This window comes from Schistocerca serialis, chromosome 9, assembly GCF_023864345.2.
Source record: "Schistocerca serialis cubense isolate TAMUIC-IGC-003099 chromosome 9, iqSchSeri2.2, whole genome shotgun sequence".
Lineage (NCBI taxonomy): Eukaryota > Metazoa > Arthropoda > Insecta > Orthoptera > Acrididae > Schistocerca > Schistocerca serialis.
The window spans coordinates 70702547-70728076 of record NC_064646.1 but is presented as its reverse complement, the minus strand read 5'-3'; the positions used below and the strand labels follow the sequence as shown (position 1 = coordinate 70728076).

Sequence of the window (25530 nt, the reverse complement as noted above, 5' to 3'; positions counted from 1 at the left end):
CACCACAAGAAGAAGACAGGGCTTGCTAACTCTGTACAGTTCCTCTCCCCAGGTCAAGTTTCTGGCTGTGTAAATCAGGGTGTATGTTATTAAGCATTTTCTTTCAGTCAATAAGGTGTAATGGAACCGGTCAGCGCTACTATCTCTCTCATGTATTGTAGACTATGATATTCACATTAAATTCAAAACACAATCAATGAAATCAAAATCATAAATCTGATAACATAATCCACACTTATATTGTTTCATACACAGAAATAATATATAAAATTAACAGAAGATTAGATTAAAACTGTGTGCCCGACCGAGACTCGAACTCGGGACCTTTGCAATGTGTTCGCAGAAGAGCTTCTGTAAAGTTTGGAAGGTAGGAGACGAGGTACTGGCAGAAGTAAAGCTGTGAGGACCGGGCGTGAGTCGTGCTTCGGTAGCTCAGATGGTAGAGCACTTGCCCGCGAAAGGCAAAGGTCCCGAGTTCGAGTCTCGGTCGGGCACACAGTTTTAATCTGCCAGGAAGTTTCATATCAGCACACACTCCGCTGCAGAGTGAAAATCTCATTCTGGAAACATCCCCCAGGCTGTGGCTAAGCCATGTCTCCGCAGTATCCTTTCTTTCAGGAGTGCTAGTTCTCCAGGTTCGCAGAAGAGCTTCTGTAAAGTTTGGAAGGTAGGAGACGAGGTACTGGCAGAAGTAAAGCTGTGAGGACCGGGCATGAGTCGTGCTTCGGTAGCTCAGATGGTAGAGCACTTGCCCGCGAAAGGCAAAGGTCCCGAGTTCGAGTCTCGGTCGGGCACACAGTTTTAATCTGCCAGGAAGTTTCATATCAGCGCACACTCCGCTGCAGAGTGAAAATCTCATTCTGGAAACAGAAGATTAATTTCCAGCTTAATTTGAAATTGTAATTATATTTTAAAAATTACTGTCATTATTACTATTTGTATAATAATTTATTCTGAAAAATTTATAAAAGAAGTATTCAGTTGTGTATGGAGCTCCTTGGATGTGAAAGATTTATGTATTATAAAATCGTTGAACTGTGACTTCTATGTCTTTGTACCTGTTGATTCGCATAACAAGTTGTTAGTGAGTTATGGCCTGAGCTGTTGTGAAGTGGCTTTCATGAATTGATATGAAATTATTATACTCAAACAAAAGTATTGTATCAGAATGGAAACCGAATTTGCGACATTTTACTGAAACGTGAGGTGAATAAAATAAAAGTGCTGATGAACAAATTTAATTATGCAGTGTCCAAACTGCCAAACTCAAAAGAACCCAATCATACACCAAGACATCATTGTTTTCAATGAGCCATATTTTCAACAAAGATTCATGAGAAACACTTGAGTATATTTCTAGACTTAAGTACTATTTTGAACTTCCTTCTTGCTTAAAATGGTTGTACAAACTTAGCAATATTATTTCCAATAAAGTGCACAAGAATAATTGGTGATTTTTTATTAGCAACATAGGAGTAGTTTGTAAAAAAGGGAAAAAATTATTATTTTGATGAGTTCTGCACAACACATAAGCAGTGACAAAACCTAGTAAGCCAAAACATTCAGGAAAAAACATATTTCACCACTGAACAAGTCGCTACCAGTATGTAGGGTTTTATGGTTTAGTTGGTGAGTTTCAGCACTTGTTAATTTTTATGTTAATATTCATGAAAAATGTCATCTAAATGATTTGAGTAAAGTCATATATTAACAATAACAATAACAAAAACAAGAAATTGTTCTCCATGAGCACTGAAATAAAACATGGACTATATACTTTATTTAGTCTCTTTGTCACTTACAGACCATCCATTATCTCTATGTCTTACAAAACATGAAATTACAAAATATATAAAAATAGGAAATACACCCAATATATTGGAAGACAGATTTTTTTTCCACGTAATGTGTTGCTTACTGTATTTTACTCAAGGCATAAAATATTTAAAACTGTATATAAAATGTTGGTTTTGCTTATCAACAGCTTCAGCTTCTGTGTAAATATCTCTTTTTAATTACTGCAATACAAGGTGATGATTCACTCAAAAAGTATTACACACATAAAGTGTCTAAAAGCCTCAGATGGGAAATGACTGCCCACCCTAACAGATCAAACTAAAAGAGTTAAGCTGTGAGTGCAGGACAATCTCTTTACCAAATATTAGAGATGGTGTCCACTTTGACATAAATGATCACTTTGCACTTAAATGCAAATGGCAGTGAATACAGCTCATTAAATATTAAGGTATAACATACCTTAATTCGCCACAGCCAATCATCCAGTAACCCAAAAATGCCTCACCTGTCTTCAAACACACATTAATGTATGTACTTAATAATGACTGAGAAGATGAATCATTCCTCTTTTCAAATGAGAGACAGACATTACAAATATGTGAATATTGCTGGTTTATGAAATTTACACTGCTCTGCATTACTCACTTCCTTTTTAACGTGCCTGTTCATCATTCATCACTTTAAGGTCTATTCCCTCAATCATAATTTCACCCCATCCAAAATTGTCCACTATCGTAATAATTACACACTATTATTAGAAGTCCTACACCATCTTCACATTAAAATAAAATTTGTAACATCTCCTAGTATTGTCCATATTATTAATATATTGCATGTGAATTATGCAGTTAGAATATCCTGATTAACACAATTTCTTTATCAAACATAATTTTATAGATTATAAAAGAAAATACATTTAATATATACGGATCTGGTTGAGACTTTTACTTTGGTAATGACAGAAAATTTATCATGGCAGTCACACTATTTCAACACATTTTCTGAATAAGATGTAATTGATGCTCTGAACAGTTTTTATTCCTTAGTCTCTGATGATCCAATTACGTTTTCAGAAAAAAAATGTTGTGTAATTTTCTTATCCCAAAATTTGCAGAATGTAATATCCCTCTGAATTCATTGCTGAACAGCGTCTTGAAATTAAACAACTAAAAATTAGTTACTCTGTAGTTCATTACACTATAAAACATTATCCTACATTTTAACATATATCCCACAGTGTGAAGATCACAGTCTCTTCACTTTACTCTGCCTCTACAATGTAGTAATTTTCTGGTGTCATATTTGTTGTCACAAGGCAACAGTAACTTCTCTCTATTATTAGCTGAATAAAAACTCAGCATGACAAAAGTACATTCATCAATGACAAGCTTGTCGAATGTTCAGGTTTGCATTATTAAAGTTATTACCACCATCATTATCAGTTCTTGCCAGATATTTCAGCATATTAAGGCTTGATGAGAGGACCCCAGAAGTATTTACTTGGCTTTGACTCATCTTCTGTGATAAAATACTCCCTTCCAAGCCTAATAAATTCCTCATCACTAAGATGTCCATCATGGTTCAGATCAATAGCAGTGAAGCTCTCAATTGCTTTCTGAAACAAAACAAATAATATTTTCTTCTGTAAGGTCTTCAAAGCTTCTCTCTCTCTCTCTCTCTCTCTCTCTCTCTCTCTCTCTCTCTCGCTCTCTTTTTCTCTCCGTGTGTGTGTGTGTGTGTGTGTGTGTGTGTGTGTCCTTGCATGGAATAACACTGTCTAGGAGTGGTTGCTGAACATATGTGTGTTGTGGGGTTGTGGGGATAGGGAGGGGGCAGAGAAAGGAAATGACTGAGGATTGGGGCAGCAAGAAGAAGGGGAGGTGCTGAGGTAAAACTATGGATAGCGAAGTATTTTGAGATGGAAAGATTGAAGGCTCTCAGCAACTGCTGAAAATGTCGGCAATGATTCCAAAACTAATGAGAAATGAGAAAAAAGTGAGTACAAAGATAGTGACAAAGTGGTAAAGGAGAGGTAAATGGGTGACTGAGGAAGTGACTTAACACAGTCTTAGGCCAAGTGTGCTGGAGTATCAGTTTCCACTTGCACAGTTCAGAGGAGTTAGTAGCTTACAATTTAGGAGTGTGTAATGACAGGTGGGAGAGGGCTGGGGGGGGGGGGGGGGTCGAGTTTCTATATGGCATGGATATAGAAGAAATGTGAAACACAGAAAGGTGGAACAAATCAACATTACTTGATAACACGCTTAGTGCAAATAGTATTTTTTTGGCTTTTTCTACCTCATATACTATGTATGTACAACAGTTACCTGAAATGTCAAAATACTTTCATGGTATATTGTAGATAATTTCATTTAATGCAGTATTCAATAATACCTCAGGCGCTCCAATTTCCAGTCCACAAATAAATATTTGTTGCAGTTCATTCATTCATTCATCCATCCATCCATCCATCCATACATACATACATACATACATACATACATCACATCCCACACATCACATCATGGAGAACAGAAGCAATCAGGGATGTGGAATGAGTCATGTTAATGCATTAACCCTCTCACTGCTTCAGACATGCTCTTTGCATTCTGTGCTGAGGCGTCTTTTGTGATGGCTGTACTGCTCGCCAAATGCCAGTTCCTGTGCTGAGAGATGGCATTCTGGCCAGTAAAAAATACTCATCATCTCATTTTTCAACAACTATTACATGAAAAATTGTGATTTTGGCTCATCTTACAATCTGGTTATCTTCAAGTGATGTTGTTGTTGCGGTCTTCAGTCCAGAGACTGGTTTGATGCACCTCTCCGTGCTACTCTATCCCGTGCAAGCTTCATCATCTCCCTGTACCTACTACAACCTACATCCTTCTGAATCTGTTCAGTGTATTCATCTCTTGGTCTCCCTCTACGATTTTTACCCTCCACACTGCCCTCCAATACTAAATTGGTGATCCCTTGATGCCTCAGAATATGTCCTACCAACTGATCCCTTCTTCTAGTCAAGTTGTGCCACAAATTTCTCTTCTCCCCAATTCTATTCAATACCTCCTCATTAGTTATGTGATCTACCCATCTAATCTTCAGCATTCTTCTGTAACACTACATTTCAAAAGCTTCTATTCTCTTCTTGTCCAAACTACTTATCATCCATGTTTCACTTCCATACATGGCTACACTCCATACAAATACTTTCAGAAATGTCTTCCTGACACTTAAATCTATACTCGATGTAAACAAATTTCTCTTCTTCAGAAACGCTTTCCTTGCCATTGCCAGTCTACATTTTATATCCTCTCTACTTCGACCATCATCAGTTATTTTGCTCCCCAAATAGCTAAACTCATTTACTACTTTAAGCATCTCATTTCCTAATCTAATTACCACAGCATCACCCAATTTAACATGACTACATTCCATTATCCTCGTTTTGCTTTTTTTTATGTTCATCTCATATCCTCCTTTCAAGACACTGTCCATTCTGTTCAGCTGCTCTTCCAGGTCCTTTACTGTCTCTGACAGAATTACAATGTCACTGGTGAACCTCAAAGTTTTTATTTCTTCTCCACGGATTTTAATTCCTACTCCAAATTTTTCTTTTGTTTCCTTTACTGCTTGCTCAATATACAGATTGAATAACATTGGGGAGAGGCTACAACCCTGTCGTACTCCCTTCCCAACGACTGCTTCCCTTTCATGCCGCTCGACTCCTGTAATTGCCATCTGGTTTCTGTACAAATTGTAAATACCCTTTTGCTCCCTGTATGTTACCCCTGCCACCTTCAGAATTTGAAAGAGAGTATTCCAATCAACATTGTCAAAAACTTTCTCTAAGTCTACAAATGCTAGAAATGTAGGTTTGCCTTTCCTTAATCTATTCTATAAGATAAGTCGTAGGGTCAGTATTGCCTTACGTGTTCCAACATTTCTACGGAATCCAAACTGATCTTCCCCGAGGTTGGCTTCTATCAGTTTTTCCATTCGTCTGTAAAGAATTCGTGTTAGTATTTTGCAGCTGTGACTAATGAAACTGATAGTTCGGTAATTTTCACAGTTGTCAACACTTGCTTTGTTTGGGATTGCAATTTTTATATTCTTCTTGAAGATGAGGTTATTTCACCTGTCTCATACATCTTGCTCATCAGATGGTAGAGTTTTGTCAGGGCTGGCTCTCCCGAGGCTATCAGTAGTTCTAATGGAATGTTGTCTAGTCCCGGGCCTTGTTTTGACTTAGGTCTTTCAGTGCTCTGTCAAACTCTTCAAGCAGTATCATATCTCCCATTTCATCTTCTTCTACCTCCTCTTCCATTTCCATAATATTGTCCTCAAGAACATCGCCCTTGTATAGACCCTTTATATACTACTTCCACCTTTCTGCTTTTCCTTCTTTCCTTAGAACTGGGTTTCCATCTGAGCTCTTGATATTCATGCAAGTGGTTCTTTTTTCTCCAAAGGTCTCTTTAATTTTCCTGTAGGCAGTATCTATCTTACCCCTAGTGAGATAACCCTCTACATCCTTACATTTGTCCTATAGCCAATCCTGCTTAGCCATTTTGCACTTCCTGTCGATCTCATTTTTGAGACATTTGTATTCCTTTTTGCCTGCTTCATCTACTGCACTTTTTTTTATTTTCTCCTTTCATCAATTAAATTGAATATCTCTTCTGTTACCCAAGGATTTCTATTAGCCCTCATCTTTTTACCTACTCGATCCTCTGCTGCTTTCACTATTTCATCTCTTAAAGTACCCATTCTTCTTCTACCATATTTCTTTCCCCCATTCTTGTCAATCATTCCCTAATGCTCTCCCTGAAACTCTCTACAACTTTTGGTTCTTTCAATTTATCTTGGTCCCATCTTCTTAAATTCCCACTGTTATGCAGTTTCTTCAGTTTTAATCTACAGTTCATAACCAATAGATTGTGGTCAGAGTCCACATCTGCCCCTGGAAATCTCCAGGCCTCTTCCATGCATACAACCTTCTTTTATGATTCTTGAACCAAGTGTTAGCTATGATTAAGTTATGCTCTGTGCAAAATTCTACCAGGTGGCTTCCTCTTTCATTCCTTAACCCCATTCCATATTCACCTACTACACTTCCTCCTCTTCCTTTTCCTACTATCGAATTCCAGTCACCTATGACTATTAAATTTTCATCTCCCTTCACTATCTGAATAATTTCTTTTATCTCATCATACATTTCATCAATCTCTTCTTCATCTGCGGAGCTAGTTGGCATATAAACTCGTACTACTGTGGTAGGCGTGGGCTTCATATCAATCTTGGCCACAATAATGCATTCACTATGCTGTTTGTAGTAGCTTACCCGCATTCCTATTTTTTTTATTCATCATTAAACCTACTCCTGCATTACCCCTATTTGATTTTGTATTTATAACTCTGTATCCACCAGACCAGAACTCTTGTTCACCCTGCCACCGAACCTCACTAATTCCCACTATATCTAACTTTAACCTGTCCATTTCCCTTTTGAAATTTTCTAACTAACCTGCCCGATTAAGTGATCAGGCATTCCACGCTCCGACCCGTAGAACGCCAGTTTTCTTTCTCCTGATAACAACATCCTCCTTAGCAGTCCCCGCCCGGAGATCCAAATGGGGGACTATTTTACCTCCGGAATATTTTACCAAAGAGGACGCCATCATCATTTAACCATACAGTAAAGCTGCATGCCCTCGAGTAAAATTACGGCTGTAGTTTCCCCTTGCTTTCAGCCGTTCACAGTACCAGCACAGCAAGGCTGTTTTGGTTAGTGTTACAAGGCCAGATCACTCAATCATTCAGACTGTTGCCCCTGCAACTACTGAAAAGGCTGCTGCCCCTCTTCAGGAACCACACATTTGTCTGGCCTGTCAACAGATACCCCTCTGTTGTGGTTGCACCTACGGTACAGCTATCTGTATCATTGAGGCACGCAATCCTCCCCACCAACCGCAAGGTCAATGGTTCATGGGGGGCCTTCAATTGATAAAGAACTGAATTTCTTTAACTGAATTTCTTTTCATTATCGATCATACTTATTGTGCTGCATCAAATTACATAAAATATTGCACAAAATTTTAAAGATCTCACAGAGGAAAAATACATGGCATAAACTTTGTGTATGGTTGATTTTAGTTAGTATATTGCAGTAAATCTAATATAGATAAGATATTTAAATTTTATTTAAAATTGACAGCAGAAGGATATCTCATTTTGCTCTCGAGTTATGGGGTTTTATATCTGAGGGGTGGTCAGGTGCAATGCATCTACTCACATCCTTGCACACCAAGAATCATGTGATCGTAAAAATCATATCTTATAAAATACTCAAGGTGTTGAAATGAGTTTTTTTTTTTTTTTTTTTTTTTTTTTTTTTTTTTTTTTTTTTTTTTTTTTTTTTTTTTGCAAATGTTAGAACACAATGATACACATATATTGTATGATAAATATTTAAAATACTCAAAACTTTTTCATTCAGATATGGAAGTAACTTGCTGCAGTTGTGACAGGTCAGCAATGAGGATGCATTCAGATGTTCATAGCACTGTAGGAAAACCCAAGAGGCATGCAGATACACATCCTTAACACCTGGGGAAGGGAGTAACAGGATATGTATACACACCCACAGCAGTGAAAGGGTTAATAAGCAGAAACAGGTGCAGCAGAATACTTCTGTAAAGGAGGCTAGCAACAAATTATGATAGTGCTCATCTACCACACTAATAATTAAGGGAATTGCTTCCATGTACAGTTATACATATTGGCAAAAAAGCACCTACTTTGAAAAAAAGCAGCTACTTTGAAAAAAAGCCAAGGCTCTTCTTCTCCTACTACTCAGCAGCTGTTATCACCTAAACATTCAGAGCATTTATGTAACACTATACAGACCACTATCGGCTGTCTACATATTGAAAAAGTCAAGATATATTTATATTCTTTTAAAATCTTCACTTCTTTATGAATTGTATGGTTAAGTTAAGTACTAGAATCCAGATATTCTGATAAGATATTGTAGGGTTGGCTAATAATGTATTCTTTTACTTTAGTTTTGAATATTCAGGGATTTTCAATTTTCTGACTGATGTCTGTTGGTAATGTGCTGCAGACTCTTGCACAATGTTGTAACACTCCATTCTGAATATTATTTCATTGTCATATCTGAGCCTTTTAAGAATGTCAGCTCCCTTAACACAAATCCCAACCACTGTTCTTGTACACTGTTTACATCTTAATTGTGGCAGCTGACACCAAATGCACAATTAACTTGTAAACTGTGTATAAGAACAGTGGTTTACTATGATTTGTGTTGCGGGTGTTGACACTGTTAACAGGCTTGGTACAACAATGACATATGTACATTGAGTGGATTTTTAAAGTTTGACACATGCTGAAGCAGTCTTTTGCAATATAACATTTTATAAGTATGGTAAGTCCAATTATGAAAATAAATAATTTCTACATAATGTCTTTCAAAAAACTCCTGTTATTGTTCACTAGAAATTCTGGTCTTCACTTTAGTAGTTGCCTTGTTCTGTTTGACTTTTCTCATCTTTTGCAGTTTACTAAAGAATTTTTGTTAAATGATTCCTGAAATGCTAGCTTGTTCCTTACTTTAATCTGGTTTATTCTTAAATAAATATTCATTATGTACATTTCTCATGTCCTACTGGATGAGTTTACATACAGAATAAAAACAGAATATAATTAGATTTTGAAAAAGAACAGAAACAGTTGACTGTATCTTCCCAGTCTTCCAGGCGGTTGATAAATCTGTTTCTTACTATACTGGAATTATCAATTCCAGAGGAAATGTGAAGCATGTCATCCATAACTCTCAGTTTGAGGAAACATAACGAATCACAATAGAGTGACTATTGCTCAATACATGAATATCTGTGGTGTTCAACACAACCAGCCACCATCAGTTTCTTACCTCTGGTCCTAGGTTCAAGCACTGAAAGAACAATTTGAATTCTTCAACAGATATGTCACCACTCTTGTCCTTGTCAATAGCCTGAAACAAGAAGTGTTGTTAAATTTCCTCTGATGGAATTTCATTGAATTGTTTACATTCAAGCTGTTCACTCAATTAGACAATCAGTGTTCTGAGCTTGCACTACTGAAAACAGAATTACAGAATAATTATGGCAGATTTGGTAAAGCATTCTGCAATGATAAATGATACATAAGTACTACAGTGGGATAAAAATTTCTAGCTACATTTGATCCACTTACAAACCATAGCTGCATCAATATGTGAGAAGTTACCATGTGTAATCAGTAGAAGAATAGGAAAAATGCAACAACAGTTGTAAGACTGGTCATCTGTAATTAGATTGTGAGGTAATTAGAGAGAGTTCAGTTTCGATCTTGCTTCTGGTCAGTTTTTATTCCGAGCTGTAGAGAAGCACAGCTTGTGGTTGAAGATCCAATGGGATGTTATGAGAGCTCTCTGGAAAGTAAAATCCATTTTTATGTAGCAAGAGAAGTAGCTGGGGAGGGGGGGGGGGGGGGGGCAGGAGACATTCAATACACTGTACACTGACTCATGCAGTAGGTCAGTGTGCTTAGACTTGTGATAGTGAGAAAGCCACATTTCTTCCCAGTCGCCTGCAACAGCCTTTCAAATTTAATGTTGCAATTGCAAATCCCACCAATTGTGAAATTTGTTCTGTAGTATAGTTTTCAGTGGAAAAAAAGAACAACTTACTCTCATCTATTGAAATTTATCATGAAGTTTGCGTTGTATGTGAACTAAGTGTTCCGTGAAGGTGTTAAAAGAAAGGATGAAAATTCAAGAAGACATCAAGCGTGTATCTGTTTGTTGTCAACTATGAACTACTACAGAAAATTGATGAAAACCTTGTGAAAACCTGTATTACATGATATCTTTAGTGCCACACAACTTTCTGCAGTTTTCTATGGGTGTTTTGAATGAGGTTGTGACTAAATAATTAGTATACCATAAGTTCCTTGCTTGTTGGGTTCCAAGCATCCTTTCAGAAAACTGCAATGTCAATGAATTACTGCTTGTCTAGATTTTCTTCTCCTTTATGATGTGGAAGGAAAAGCCCTACTGAACAGAATTATGACTGATGGTGAGAGGTAGTTTACCAATGGTAACATGGAGACACAATGTCAGTCAGTGGTGTGTGTTTCTATTGCCTCACACATCAAACCAAAACCCACAAGCCAAGCTTTATAAGTCCATATGGATACAATTTTTTGAAACAGTAATTCTTTACTGTATGTGTGTTTTATGGGATGTGAAAGGACAATCAATACCGAATCTTACTGTGAGCTATTAAGAAAACTGAGAAGAAAATAAGCTACACTTAGTCTTGACTATGGGTATCATGTTATTGCACAGGAATGTAGACCATGCTTTATATTGTTCCCATTTCTTATGGCACTTTTGTCCTTGAAAGCCTTGTTATTATATCCTAAAAAGGTTCTTTATGTCATATACAATTATTTGATAGTGTTTCATTCTAGTTCTTGTAATACTGTGTAATCTATGCTATTGTCAACTTCTTTTTTCCAGATATAGAACAATATTTGCTTTGTAAGCATGTTCTCATTCATTCAGAAGAGGTACCCAAGAATAGTAAGCTTAACTTTGCCATTATTTCTGATACTTTGGTAGATCATTTATTATTTAGTATTATTATTGTGATAATAACAATAATAACAATCATTATAAAGTATCTCTATAATATGTTAACTTGAAAGTACTAAGAATGGGCACAAAATGGGAAAGCTGGCAACCACAGCCTATTGTTAGAAATCATTACAGCAAATACTTGGAATAATCTGAGGAAAACCGAGGCCACTGATTCCACACACACATCACTTGCAAGCAGTATTCCCTTTACAGTCCGAATTATAATGGTATTGCAAGTTCATTCCTGTAGGCCATTTGTTCAGTGCCACTTGAACACACCTTTGATGATGGAGCATACTGGCATTTTCTTTCACCTTTCTGCATTTTTTTAATAGGTTGCTAGTGACTAAGGTTTACCTAACAGTCACTTTTATGGCCCCAGAGTTGTGCACACCTTTCAAGTAGGGTTTCTTTTCATTTTATAACTTTTAGTTTGCAACATACTGCCAGTTTATTCATATGGCCAGTACACAAATCTTGCACATCATGGATAATTGCTTTTTGTACACATCTTGGATGTATTGCGCTAGATGTGATTATCTACAGTGACATCTTGTATCATATCTCTAAATAATGCATGCCTATAATCCATAATTAGAAATTCAATCCAAGTGACATCTGCTGCAAGAGCAGTTTCTTTGGCTCCATGATCAACAATTCATTACTGATAATTCCAATATGTGGTTTCTTCCAGGTGATGATAACAAATATGTCTTTTTCACACATTGGTAGCAGCACTTCACTGATCCTGTATACAATAAGGTTTTCTATCTCCTGGCACTAAAGTTCTTTAGAAATGAAATCTTGCGGCATCAGGTGTTCTGCCAGATATGTGTCATCCATGTACAATACTTAAACAGTGTGACTTGTGTTCGCCAGGCAGTAGAGACTCTATGGTGACAATATATTGACATTTTAAGAAGCAGAAGAACTCTGACAAAGCAAAGGGTTGAGACACTATGGGCAGAAGAGGTACAGGAATATCAAGAAGCTGGGCAAGCTATGACAAAGGAAAGGATTGATGAAGGAAATGAACCACGTTGTCGAGACATTGTGCAAGGATGACACTGATGTCTGGCAGAACACCCAACATCTCGCAGTGTAAATCAGGAAGGGTCAAGAATTACTTCTTTAGAACTCTTAGGGCCAACAGCGAATCACTGAGTTTAATTTATGGAGCTGTTGTCTTAACAAACATAAATGTACAGCTTCTAGTATGGCTACAAATTCCTCATTCATGAGGTCTGTGTCTGTTGAATAAAACAACTTTGGGTTGTAGAATGCCCTTCCAATAGAGCTGGTAGTTTCAAAGCCTTTAGTGAGGATATTGACTATTTGTGGATTCTGTCTTAAAGACTGCACCATAATGCTGCTATTTATGTCGGCACAATATTCAGAAGAAACGACAGATATTAGTTGGAATGGTATATTAAAGATTTTTAGTTGAGTTAGCTTTCCCAGAGATCTCCTGAATGTGTAAATGTGTTTATACTAGAGGAGTAATAATCCTAGCTATCTCAAAGTGTCCAGTGAAGCATTTTTAGTCAAATTTGAAATAATTGGTCTGAGGTTATTTTATACATTTGGAGCTCTTTTAAAAAGAAAATTGGCTTGGAGTTACAGTTGGAGTTTTGGGTGCTTAAACTAACTGTGCATTGGCTGGAGAGGAGTGGACTGGACTGGATTGCCCCCACAGAAACCTGCCACTCTGTATTGACAGTTGTTAATTCTCTCAAAACAATTTTCCAATGCAGGTCCATAACAGATACTCCTTTAACCCTTGGACAGGTGCGCCATCTGTTATGTTACCAAGGTAAACAAATAAGAACAGAATCACAGTTTAATCTTAATTTAATCAAACAATGATGAAATAAACTTACATTATGCGAGCTAAATCACTATTTCACTAAACAATAGTAAAATTAAAATTAATTATATAAATAGTTCATTATACATACAATAGTTCACTATACATACAAGTGTTATCCCATATTAATGACCCATTCGCAGCATTAAACAGTGCAGTTGCATCAGATCCCAGCCAGCTGTTTATTCAATTGCTTATTATCTCACAGACAACTGCCTCACTGTGGGACTGCACTGCTAGCTTGGATTCTGAGTCATTTTCTTGCACGGACCATAAATATTTTCTCATCTACCTCACTGTTTATTTTACACTGCTGCTGCTCACTTGGACATTTGATAGCATAACATAGCAGTATGTTGGGTGAAGCAATAATGAAAGAATAGGTACAGGCTTGCAATTGTAAAACAACAATGGAACAGTACAAGACAATGTCATTTGTGACTGGCTCACTTTATATATAGGCACACTCGCTCAAGGGTTAATGAATGACTGGGTGTACCATCTACTGGTGGGGCTATGGAGCTGACCAGATGCTCAGCACCACCGAAATCTTATCACTGATATGATTACGTTGGTAACCACTCTGTCAGCATGTGACTTATGTGCATCTCCCACATTAATAGATCATGAGTCCTATTTCACAATTTCTTTACAGGGACATGGCACAGTTCAACTACCTTAGAAAGAGTCAGTGCAAATTGGAAAGAAAACTACAGGAAAAGTTAGCTGCAGGGATGTTCCATAGGCATCTTTCTTGTAAGGCATTTTTTGAGTGCAGATATTGTAGTAATCATTTGAATCCCACACCCTTCTGGAGGTACACCCTTGAAGTAGAAACATGCATCATACTGAAGAACTTTCACCTTCTCTAAGAATATACTAAGTGTGTCAGGAGTGTAAACATTGAACAAGAGGGACACCAAAACTGTAACTTTCAGGAAATCTATGTTCTTAGTTCTTGTATATGCCTTTTGATTCATATGACAGGAAGCAGTCAGAGATAAAAGACAATAACCATTCTGTAAAACCATGAGGCATATTTTGTTACTTTAATGTCTTGCCACTGGGAGAGCAACATTCTTGTATGTAATGCTCGAGTCCAGAAACACTGCTAGATAGCAGACATTTCTGCAGAAATAGAGTTGAATTTTACTTCTTTCAGGCCAGTCTTTTTGGATGTTACAATAATTAGAAATGTTGTTGTATACTGCACAAGTCTGTAAGGCTCAAAGTAAATTTTCTTTTGATCAGCTTCTGTAACTGTTCCATTAACCAACTATAAAAGGGCTAGGACAGGCGAACAATCACATCATTATTGACATATTGTTTGCTTTACCATGGTAATTTGTTTGTTTAGTGGTTTTTGTTAGAGATAAAGAACAGGTGTAATAAACTGTGACAAGGTCACATCTTCAACAGTATTATTGATAAGGCACATTGTCAAGCATAGAAGAAAGTTATTTTATATTCCTTTCCTGCGTGTTATGTGTCTTCGTATATTCTTATAGGGTACAAAGTGGCACAACCTTCCTAGTAATAGTCAAACAGCTTTTCTTCATGAATATCATACTCCCCTGATATATTAAAACACACTGTATTCAATGATATAAATTTTTGAACATGGTTGTAGACAAAAAGGAGATAAAAATATTCAACAACTATAATTTTTTTAAAATATAGTTAAGTTCATCAGCAGTGGCAAAGGGTTGTATTTATTTGCTACTGTAAAGATTAATTAGCTTACAGTTTTCAAGTTTGTCTCAAATTTTGACAGTTAATATTTTTTAAGACTTGCTGTAGCTTAGTGGTGTTGATTTTTATTTAACACAATTACTTCTTGCATGGCCTCAGGATGCGCAACACATCAAGAGGCAACATATAATCAAACAGGCAGTTGTGAAATGGAAATACAAACTATGAACAACAAGAAAATGACTTCTTTATCTCATAGCTTGACTGTTTCAAATCTCTTATTACTGGAGGACAGCTGGTACAACGTATCAAAAGGAAGAGTCTCTTGAGGAAACTAAATTTATGAAACAAAATTGCTACCCTGTACTTACCTTCAGGCTAGTTGTCAGTACTGTCAATAGATATGTATAACAAGCAGTACATGCATTATCCTTGCTTTCAGAACTAATATTGCATTTGTTGGGAAGGAGAGAGTTGTAGCCTGGGGAAAGTTAAAAAGTGAGGGCAGGTTACTCAGGCCACGGGACAACAGGGATCCACATATTTTGAGGACAAGTGAAGAACTCTCTTCTCCCTAAGGACGGAACTACACTCCTGGAAATGGAAAAAAGAACACATTGACACCGGTGTGTCAGACCCACCATACTTGCTCCGGACACTGCGAGAGGGCTGTACAAGCAATGATCACACGCACGGCACAGCGGACACACCAGGAACCGCGGTGTTGGCCGTCGAATGGCGCTAGCTGCGCAGCATTTGTGCACCGCCGCCGTCAGTGTCAGCCAGTTTGCCGTGGCATACGGAGCTCCATCGCAGTCTTTAACACTGGTAGCATGCCGCGACAGCGTGGACGTGAACCGTATGTGCAGTTGACGGACTTTGAGCGAGGGCGTATAGTGGGCATGCGGGAGGCCGGGTGGACGTACCGCCGAATTGCTCAACACGTGGGGCGTGAGGTCTCCACAGTACATCGATGTTGTCGCCAGTGGTCGGCGGAAGGTGCACGTGCCCGTCGACCTGGGACCGGACCGCAGCGACGCACGGATGCACGCCAAGACCGTAGGATCCTACGCAGTGCCGTAGGGGACCGCACCGCCACTTCCCAGCAAATTAGGGACACTGTTGCTCCTGGGGTATCGGCGAGGACCATTCGCAACCGTCTCCATGAAGCTGGGCTACGGTCCCGCACACCGTTAGGCCGTCTTCCGCTCACGCCCCAACATTGTGCAGCCCGCCTCCAGTGGTGTCGCGACAGGCGTGAATGGAGGGACGAATGGAGACGTGTCGTCTTCAGCGATGAGAGTCGCTTCTGCCTTGGTGTCAATGATGGTCGTATGCGTGTTTGGCGCCGTGCAGGTGAGCGCCACAATCAGGACTGCATACGACCGAGGCACACAGGGCCAACACCCGGCATCACGGTGTGGGGAGCGATCTCCTACACTGGCCGTACACCACTGGTGATCGTCGAGGGGACACTGAATAGTCATCGAACCCATCGTTCTACCATTCCTAGACCAGCAAGGGAACTTGCTGTTCCAACAGGACAATGCACGTCCGCATGTATCCCGTGCCACCCAACGTGCTCTAGAAGGTGTAAGTCAACTACCCTGGCCAGCAAGATCTCCGGATCTGTCCCCCATTGAGCATGTTTGGGACTGGATGAAGCGTCGTCTCGCGCGGTCTGCACGTCCAGCACGAACGCTGGTCCAACTGAGGCGCCAGGCAAGCCGTTCCACAGGACTACATCCAGCATCTCTACGATCGTCTCCATGGGAGAATAGCAGCCTGCATTGCTGCGAAAGGTGGATATACACTGTACTAGTGCCGACATTGTGCATGCTCTGTTGCCTGTGTCTATGTGCCTGTGGTTCTGTCAGTGTGATCATGTGATGTATCTGACCCCAGGAATGTGTCAATAAAGTTTCCCCTTCCTGGGAAAATGAATTCACGGTGTTCTTATTTCAATTTCCAGGAGTGTATTAATCCTGAAGGCTTGGTAACTGTGTGTACTTTTATACACTATGTGATCAAAAGTATCTTGACACCCCCAAAAACATATGTTTTTCATATTAGCTGCATTGTCCTGCCACCTACTGCCAGGTACTCCATTTCAGCAACCTCAGTAGTCATTAGACATAATGAGTGAGCGGAATGGGGCACTCCGCGGAACTAACAGATTTAGAACATGGTTACTTGTATCATATGTCTGTATGCAAGATTTCCAGACTCCTAAACATCCCTAGGTCCACTGTTTCCAATGTGATATTGAAGAGGAAACTTGAAGGGACACATACAGCACAAAAGCGTACAGGCCGACCTCATCTGTTGACTGACAGAGTAATGGGTAGACACCTATCCAGACCATCACACAGGAATTCCAAACTGCATCAGGATCCACTGCAGGTACACGACAGTTAGGTGGGAGGTGAGAAAACTTTGATGTCATGGTCAAGCGGCTGCTCACAAGCCACACATCATGCCAGTAAATGCCAAACGATGTCTCACTTGGTGTAAGGAGCATAAATACTGGTCGACTGAACAGTACAAAAATGTTGTGTAGAGTGACAAATCATGGTACACAATGTGGTGATCCAATGGCAGGGTGTGGGTATGGCAAATGCCTGGTGAACGTCATCTGCCAACAGTAAAAGTCAGAGGTGGTGGTGTTATGGTGTGGTTGTGTTTTCATGGAGGGGGCTTGAACCTTTGTTGTTTTGTGTGACGCTACCACAATACAGGCCAACATTGATTTTTTAAACTCCTTCTTGCCTCCCACTGTTGAAGAGCAATTCAGGGATGGCGACTGCATCTTTCAGCACAATCGAGCAGCTGTTCATAATGCACGACCTTTGGTGGAGTGGTTACACGACAATAACATCCCTGTAATGGACTGGTTTGCACAGAGTCCTGACCTGAATCCTATAAAACATCTTTGGGATGTTTTGGAATGCCAACTTTATCCCAGGCCTCACCGACCGACATTGATACCTCTCCTCAGTGCAGTACTCCATGAAGAATGGGCTGCCATTCCCCAAGCAACCTTCCAGCACCTGATTGAATGTATGCATGCGAGAGTGGAAGCTGTCATCAAGGCTGAGGATGGACCAACATCATACTGAATTCCAGTATTACCAATGGAGGGTGCCACAAACATGTAAGTCATTTTCAGCCAGATGTCCAGATACTTTTGATCACATAGTGTATGTATTTATAAGTGGTACTGAAATTTGTCTTGAAATTAAGTACTGGCCAGCAATTCTGTGTCATAATTTTATACAGAGTGAGCCAGAATTCCACTGAAAACTTCAGAGGTTGCTCAGGGGTACCTTCTGAGTATTTTGGTGCAAGGGCCTTTGGTCTCTGGCAGCATATTACAGAGCGTGATTATTATTTATTTGGTTTGTTACCATGATCACCCTTTTTCCAGTGAAAATACCTTTAAAAATGTGAAGAAGCCTGTTATAGGCAATAACCAAAATGTATAACGCACAATACAGAGTTATGCAACAATCCTCAGATGCATAAGTACCTCAGTGTAATTAGTGTCACTGGAAGAACAGCTCATTACTGAACACAAGTTTGAGAGTGAAGAGACACACAGTGCATAATATAATCATTTTCAATCTTTTGCAGATATTGTCAGTGTGATACAGAACAAAGTTGACTGGGAAGAGAAACAAAAAGAAATGCAGTAATTCTGCAATGAGCTGACTGAGACCATGGGTCCCTTAGACCAAGATATTCATAAGGAGTCCCTGAACAGTTTCTGAAAGTTTATCAGTGGAGTTCTGGTTCACTTTGTAATTATTATAATTAAGAAGGAAATATCATCTGAAAAAGTTATAAACTCTCAAGGAGACAGAATGGATGATAAGTATAAATCGCTGAGAGGCAAAATCCCAAGTGAAAGGCATGTCTGGAATGTAAGCACCATTTTGGAAAAAAAGCTCGTAAAACATTTTTAAACAAAAACTTATTTCCAGAAGAAAGAGAACTTCTTAAACTGTTTTTCTATATATTTGTCACCATCGTTCAGGCATTTGTCACAGCAGGACACCAACTTTTTTATATCCTCTTCATAGAAAGATGCCACCAGTGAAGACAGCCACTTCTGAAAACAGTTTTTTGCACCATCATAGCTGTCAAAGTGTCTTCCTCCAAAATCACTCTTCCAGTTCAAGAAAAAGTGGTAGCTGGAAGGTGTGAGATGGGGGCTTTATGATGGGTTATTGAACTGCTCCCAACCGAATTGCTGAGTAATCTTTTGAATGACACAAGCACAATGAGAACGTGCATTGTCATGAAGCAACACGTCTTGACTCAGCATTCCATGCCTTTTGTTTTGAACTGTATGCTGGAATTTTCTCAATTTTTTTCATGCCTTTTGTTTTGAACTGTATGCTGGAATTTTCTCATTTTTTTCATAATAATATTACACTGACAATTTGACCTATGGGAAAGAACTCATTAAGCAGAATACCCTGCCTGTCCCAGAACACAGTGCACATGTTTTTTGTGCTGACAAAATTGTTTTGAATTTTTGTCTTTTGGTGCATAATCAGTACCGCCACTCAACTGACTGTTGTTTTGAGTCTGGAGTGACATGAGCAATCCAAGTTTCATCACTGGTCACAGTTTTGTTACGAATTCGTCTCCCTCATCACTGCATTGGGTAAGAAATGTCAAAGCACTGCCAAGTCGCTTCATTTTTGTGGACACACTTAAGCATTTTCAGAACTCAACGGGAACACAATTTCTGAAAATTTAAGTGATTGACAATCTTATCCAAAACTGTTTATGAAATTTGTGGAAACTGATCACAAAGCATTCTTATTGTGAACCATACTTTACTAATTTTGTCATTCACTTTCTCAACCAAACTGTCATTGATGACAGAAGGCCACCCACCCTATAAACATTGGTTCATCTATAATTGAATTGTCTCACCCACTTTCTCACCATTCCACCAGTCATTACATTTTCACCATAAATCTTTACAAGATGAAGTTCAGCAGGCTTAAAATTCTTTGCACTCAAAAATCATATTACAGAATGCACTTCACTGTCTGTGGGCTCAGAGACCATCTTAAACATTTTGAAAAATCAGCAACAAATGTAAACACAACAGAATCCAGCTGTAATGGTGTCAATCGAAGGAAATGATCCAGAGAGATGACTGTGAATATGCAGAAGAGCAACATCAGTGCTGTGGTGGTGTTGGAACAAACCGGTACTACTTTCCAGACACCACTCATACGACACAATTTCCTACCTTTTTCCACCTCTTTAAGGTAAGTATTGGTCAGTAACTCAGTCTTCTTCTTATACAGTATTCATTTTCATGAAGCAATTTAATTCACAGTGTATCTGTAAACCTTTTCACAAAATATAAGGAAAGCGTCTAAGTGTTCTCTGACTAGAATGTTGACATTACAGTCAGTTACTGTATCAAGTACCAAGGTATGCCTACTGTAGATAACAAACATTTATGAAAAATTTCAGAACAGAAAATTGTGCAAATGGATTATTTTTGTAATTAAAAAGTTGCAAATTATGCAACCAGCACATGAAAATGTGTTAGTGCATAACGTACCTTGAAGAGATGCGGAAGAAAATGATGTGATTTCCTTTTAAGGGACTTGTCATTGATCACATGATGCATATTCTCCAAATATTGTTCTGTGGTAACCAAGTTATATGGGTGTGCAATACCCCATTGCTCTTCCCACACCACCTGGGAAAAACAGATTTAGTATCAGCAATAACAACAGCATTTTACTCCATACAAACAGTCTTAAGTTATTTCCAGATGTATTTCTGTAATGCTAATAGCATCTGTAGTTTCATGGGATTGCAGTGAAAAAGTATCTAAAGTCAATTGTTTGACTAGCTTTGTGTTGAATATTGTTAAAAATACTTTATAATACCTGAAGAGCTGCTCTGAACTCTTCTTCCTGTTTCTTTGTCAGGTGTCCCAGGTTAATGAATCTGTCTGCCAAAATATTAAAGTCATCCATTGATACTACACCATCATGATTCAAATCAATGAGTCCATGAAACGTCCGAATTTTTCTTCGCCAAAATTCTGTGTTACCCTACAGCAAAAAAATAATGAAAGTTTTATTTTGAAATGTTAAGAGAATATAAGTTACATAATTTTTAAGAAATTTGTCTGAGTGGACAATACAAGAGAAATATTGTGAAATGGGTTACATTGAAAATGATAAATGTGACTGTGAACAAATACAGACTTTGTAATATATTTCCATGCGCTCAAATCTATACAAAGCTGTGAATGAGCAAGACTTTATTTTTACCATAGGACAATATAAAAAAATAAGATTTACTGCACTTTGGACTGGAAAAATACAGTAATTTATGCATTTAGTTAATCTGCCCTGCTTTTCTTTGTAGGATACAACTTCTTTCTGACATTTCAGCATTTTCTGTGCATTTAAGTAGTACAAAACAGTCAAGAATGGGCTAACGAGAGTAGCAAAGAGGCTCTAACCATCATTAATATATCCTGTTACAGAAAAAACTAAGTATCTGAATTTGTAAAAAATAAAAAATGAATGGCTATATAATTCCTGTAAGAGAAAAACAGGCTCATTAATGCTGATGTATTTGATAGCAAACACACATTATTTATGGCAATAAAAGCCAAATTCCTCATAATCTGTCCTGTTACATAAGCATTTGCATTCCAGTAATAATAAAGACTGTTCTGCCACATACCTTTCTAAAAGAAATTGTAAAATAGGGGAAAGGCAACCACTCACCTACAGTAGACTGATGTGTGGCACACATGTGTATGAACAGAAAGCACTAATGACACTTGTTTTTGAGCTCTTGCTCTTTTTCTAAAAAAAGGTACACACATTCACACACACAAAAACCCAAATGCATAATCCTGTGGCTACGAGTCTCACCATGGTTTCTTTCCCTTATTTCACATATTAGCACCTTATAAATTAACATTTTGTAATAGTGTGTTGCGCAATCAGTGAAGTACAATACTGCTTAGATATGTTTGAAGAGCCATTGGAAGCCATGACAACAACTGCCTTTCCTGTACCAAATTAAACTTTTTTTCGTGTTTATTAATATATTGATTGGAAAAGATACAAATTTATTGATTATCAGTACAATTATACAAAATTAATGTTGGAACATGTTTTTTGCACAATGGACCTTTCTCTCTGCAGTGAAGTGTGTGCTGTTTTTGAAATTTCTTATCAGATTAAAACTGTGAGACAGACCAGGACATAAACCCAAACCTTGCCTTTCTCTGGCAAAGCTCTTAGCAGCTGAGCTATCTTCGCATGACTTAACAACAGATGGTAATCACGTTTTTTAGTCAACTTATTCACAAGCCGGCATCACCAAAATTTATTATTCATCTGGATGCCTATAAACATCATACACAAAGCCTCATTTGATGTTTGCCCATTGACCTCTACTTCTGTCATCTGTAAATCATTTCGATTTGCTTGGAATTGGATAATGCCATTTTTTATATTATTAAGAGGTAAGCTGTTGTCTGTGAATCAATCCTAAGCCTGTTCCATTATTCTCCAGTCTGTCTAGGCAGTCTGTTTAGGCAGATTATTAATACACTTACGTTAACAGCAAACATCATTGTTTTTGAAGGATCCCCAATTGTCCTGGATGAATAATTTATGTAGACAAGAACAGAAACAGCCCAATTACCAAGCCTTGTGGTACATTTAATCTTATTCCTGATGCATCATTTGCTAATGTGTTTTATTTAGACTGCTCCCCCTGTCCCTTTTCTGACTAACCCTTCATTTTATTTCACACTGTGTTTGTTCAATTAATTTCTAGTATCAAAATTTAATTGCTTTTGGCTTCTGCTTCACCACTTTTCACACAATCCCTATTTCATTTCCATATGATGCACCAGACATAAAGATTCAGAAACTTCTCTTTTGATTATATGTCAGTATTTGAAACCAGCAGAATACTTACTGACAAAATCGTTATCTGATGGTCCCTATTTGCTTTTCATGTTCCTTTGTTTCGGCAATTTTCTGTTATCTTGCATCTCAGATGGGTGAATTTATCTACAATGCCTTCCCTAATATCGATTACTTAATAAATCACTCCTTGCTACTATTTTTCACTAGCTCTGTATTTGCTTTGTTAATCATTAATCAAAATCCTGTGCCAAGTATTCTAACCGTTACACAGTTCCCATAAAGTTTCTTTAGTTTTTACCAGCAGGACTATTTTGTCTGTTAATCTTAGCACTGGGACATGCTTCTTTTGAAATATCTATTTCTAATTTGAAATGTTGTTTCCTTTCCACCATTTTTTCTGTAACATACATACTAAACAACAGTGGCAGTAAGCTGAAATGTTACTGTTGTAACTTCCACACACAAATGACCTAGAATGATAGTACAACTTTATTGGACTGTAGCATGTACACCAATCACCGTAATATACACTGAACATAATAAGATAAGGCAAATGTATGCAAGCAGTAATAACATAATAACTGAGCATGAGTATAGCATGGCAGGGTTTAAATAGACACTTGCCCATGGGTGGGGGGTGGGGGGTACCGAGAGAATGCATCAGTTACTATTTGCTCTTTCACAGCACACTCTCATGGAAGACAACAAACTGCTAATGTGCATGACTTTCCAATGTGCGCACATTCACATTCCTCTCCCCTTGGGGAACAGCTCAGATTCACAAGATGTCCATGACTTCTTTTTCTGTGAGGCTCTCACTGAGATGATGTGCTGATACGAGGGGATATGGCTGAAAGTACTTGGGGCATGGGTAGGCAGCAGTGCAGTCCATCTTTTCGTAACAACCCATACAGTAGGATGCCCCTGCAGTTGACTGAGCAGGCAGGGGAGACGGTTCTGGTACTGATAACGGTATTGGAGAAGCTGTGCCATGTTCATCCACTGGTGATGGAGGACCCCTCATATGTCACAGCAGAGACCCAGTAGACTCAGATGACCCATTGGGTGATGGAGGCTGGCGTGGCACCGTCAGTGCCCCAGCCAGGGTTGTCTGGTCGTCCATGTGCAGGTGCATCTGGTTGTGATGATGTGCACAGAGACCCTCCTCCATATGGACATCATAGAGACAGTGGCCACGGCATCAGGAGATGATGGCAGGAATCCATTTTGGGTGATGACCAAACCCATGTGCCCAGACAGCCACCCCAGGCTGGAAACAGGATGATGGTTGCACAGGTTGGAGTCCGTGGCAGGACCACAGGAGATGCAGGAGTGGCCAGGGTTGACAATCTTTGAGCATTTCTGCTGGGCTGTTGTTGCCGAATGGCATGAACTGACAGGAAGACAGAAACTGATCTCAGGCAACATCAGGCAGGGACTGAGTAATGCATTTTTTGATTTGCATTTTGAATGTTCTAACTAACCTTTTGGCCTCACAGTTGGACTGTGGGTAGAAAAGCGGGGGGAAAATGTGGCAAAACACGTGGGCATTGCAGAAACAGGCAAACTCCTCCGACACAAACTGAGGCCTGTTATGAGAGACCAATGTTGCTGAAAGTCTTTTGATGGAAAAAAATTTTGACAGGGCTGCCATGGTGGCAGAGGCCAAAGTGGACAGGTAATGAACAGCATGTGGGAACCGAGAGACTGCATCAGTTACTATTTGCCAGCATGCCTTAAGGAAAGGGTCGGCAAAATAGATGTGGATACAGTCCCGGACCTGCAAAGGCTGCACCCACAGAGACACTGTTGCTCACAGGGCAGCTTGCTGTGATGCTCGTTGAGAACATGTCATTACCAAATGAGTGATGTCACTGTCCAAACCAGTCCAAAAAACATGACAGTGGGTTAATGCCTTGGTGTGTGACACCCCCAGTGATCAGCATGCAGCAATTGCAGGATCTCCGAATGGAGAGCAGAGGGAACCACTATGTGAGGAGCTGAATAATCCATATAAAGAAATAGAACACCACCAGTGACAGAGAAACAATGCTGAAACGCATGGTGGTTAGGGCCTCAGGCCAGCCATGTTATATGCAGTGTACCACTTTCCGTAAAATCAGATCAGTAGCACTAGCCTGCATGACCAAGTGATTGGGAAACTGACAACAGTTCACTGAGCGCGTTCATCAAGTGGAAACAGAGTAACTCCTCCTGATCAAAAACTGGCTCAGACTGGCTGGAAGATGGGAGAGAACGGCAGGGTCCACATGTTTAGCAATACATAGCAGTTGTACCGAGAGAGGAACAACACCTGACGTTGAAGGTGATGCACTGCTTTGTCTGGAAATGACGCTGAGGAGTTAAAGAGCAAAACTAACAGCTTGTGATCTGTGAGGAGATGGAATTTTACACCGTACAGGAAAACATGAAACTTCTTTAAGGCATAAATAACGGTGAGGGCTTCTTTCTCTGTTTGTGAATATTTAGTGTGAGCCAATTTAAGCATCTCTGATGCATATGCAATAGACCGCTCAGAGCCATCA

At 39.0% G+C, this 25530-nt stretch overlaps 1 protein-coding gene across 1 annotated transcript in view; it reads right to left on the bottom strand.

Annotated features, from left to right (window-relative positions):
* Window positions 1–1761: 1761 nt before the first annotated feature.
* Window positions 1762–25530, bottom strand: part of LOC126418937 (sarcoplasmic calcium-binding protein) — a 174027-nt gene continuing 150258 nt past the window's right edge. Inside the window, exons 3-6 of the mRNA XM_050085973.1 lie at window positions 20969–21136; window positions 20635–20775; window positions 9752–9832; window positions 1762–3412 (exon numbers count right to left, since the gene is read on the bottom strand). Of these exons, the coding sequence (XP_049941930.1) occupies window positions 3263–3412; window positions 9752–9832; window positions 20635–20775; window positions 20969–21136 (540 nt within the window). The 3' untranslated portion in view covers window positions 1762–3262. The remainder of the gene's footprint in view (window positions 3413–9751; window positions 9833–20634; window positions 20776–20968; window positions 21137–25530) is intronic.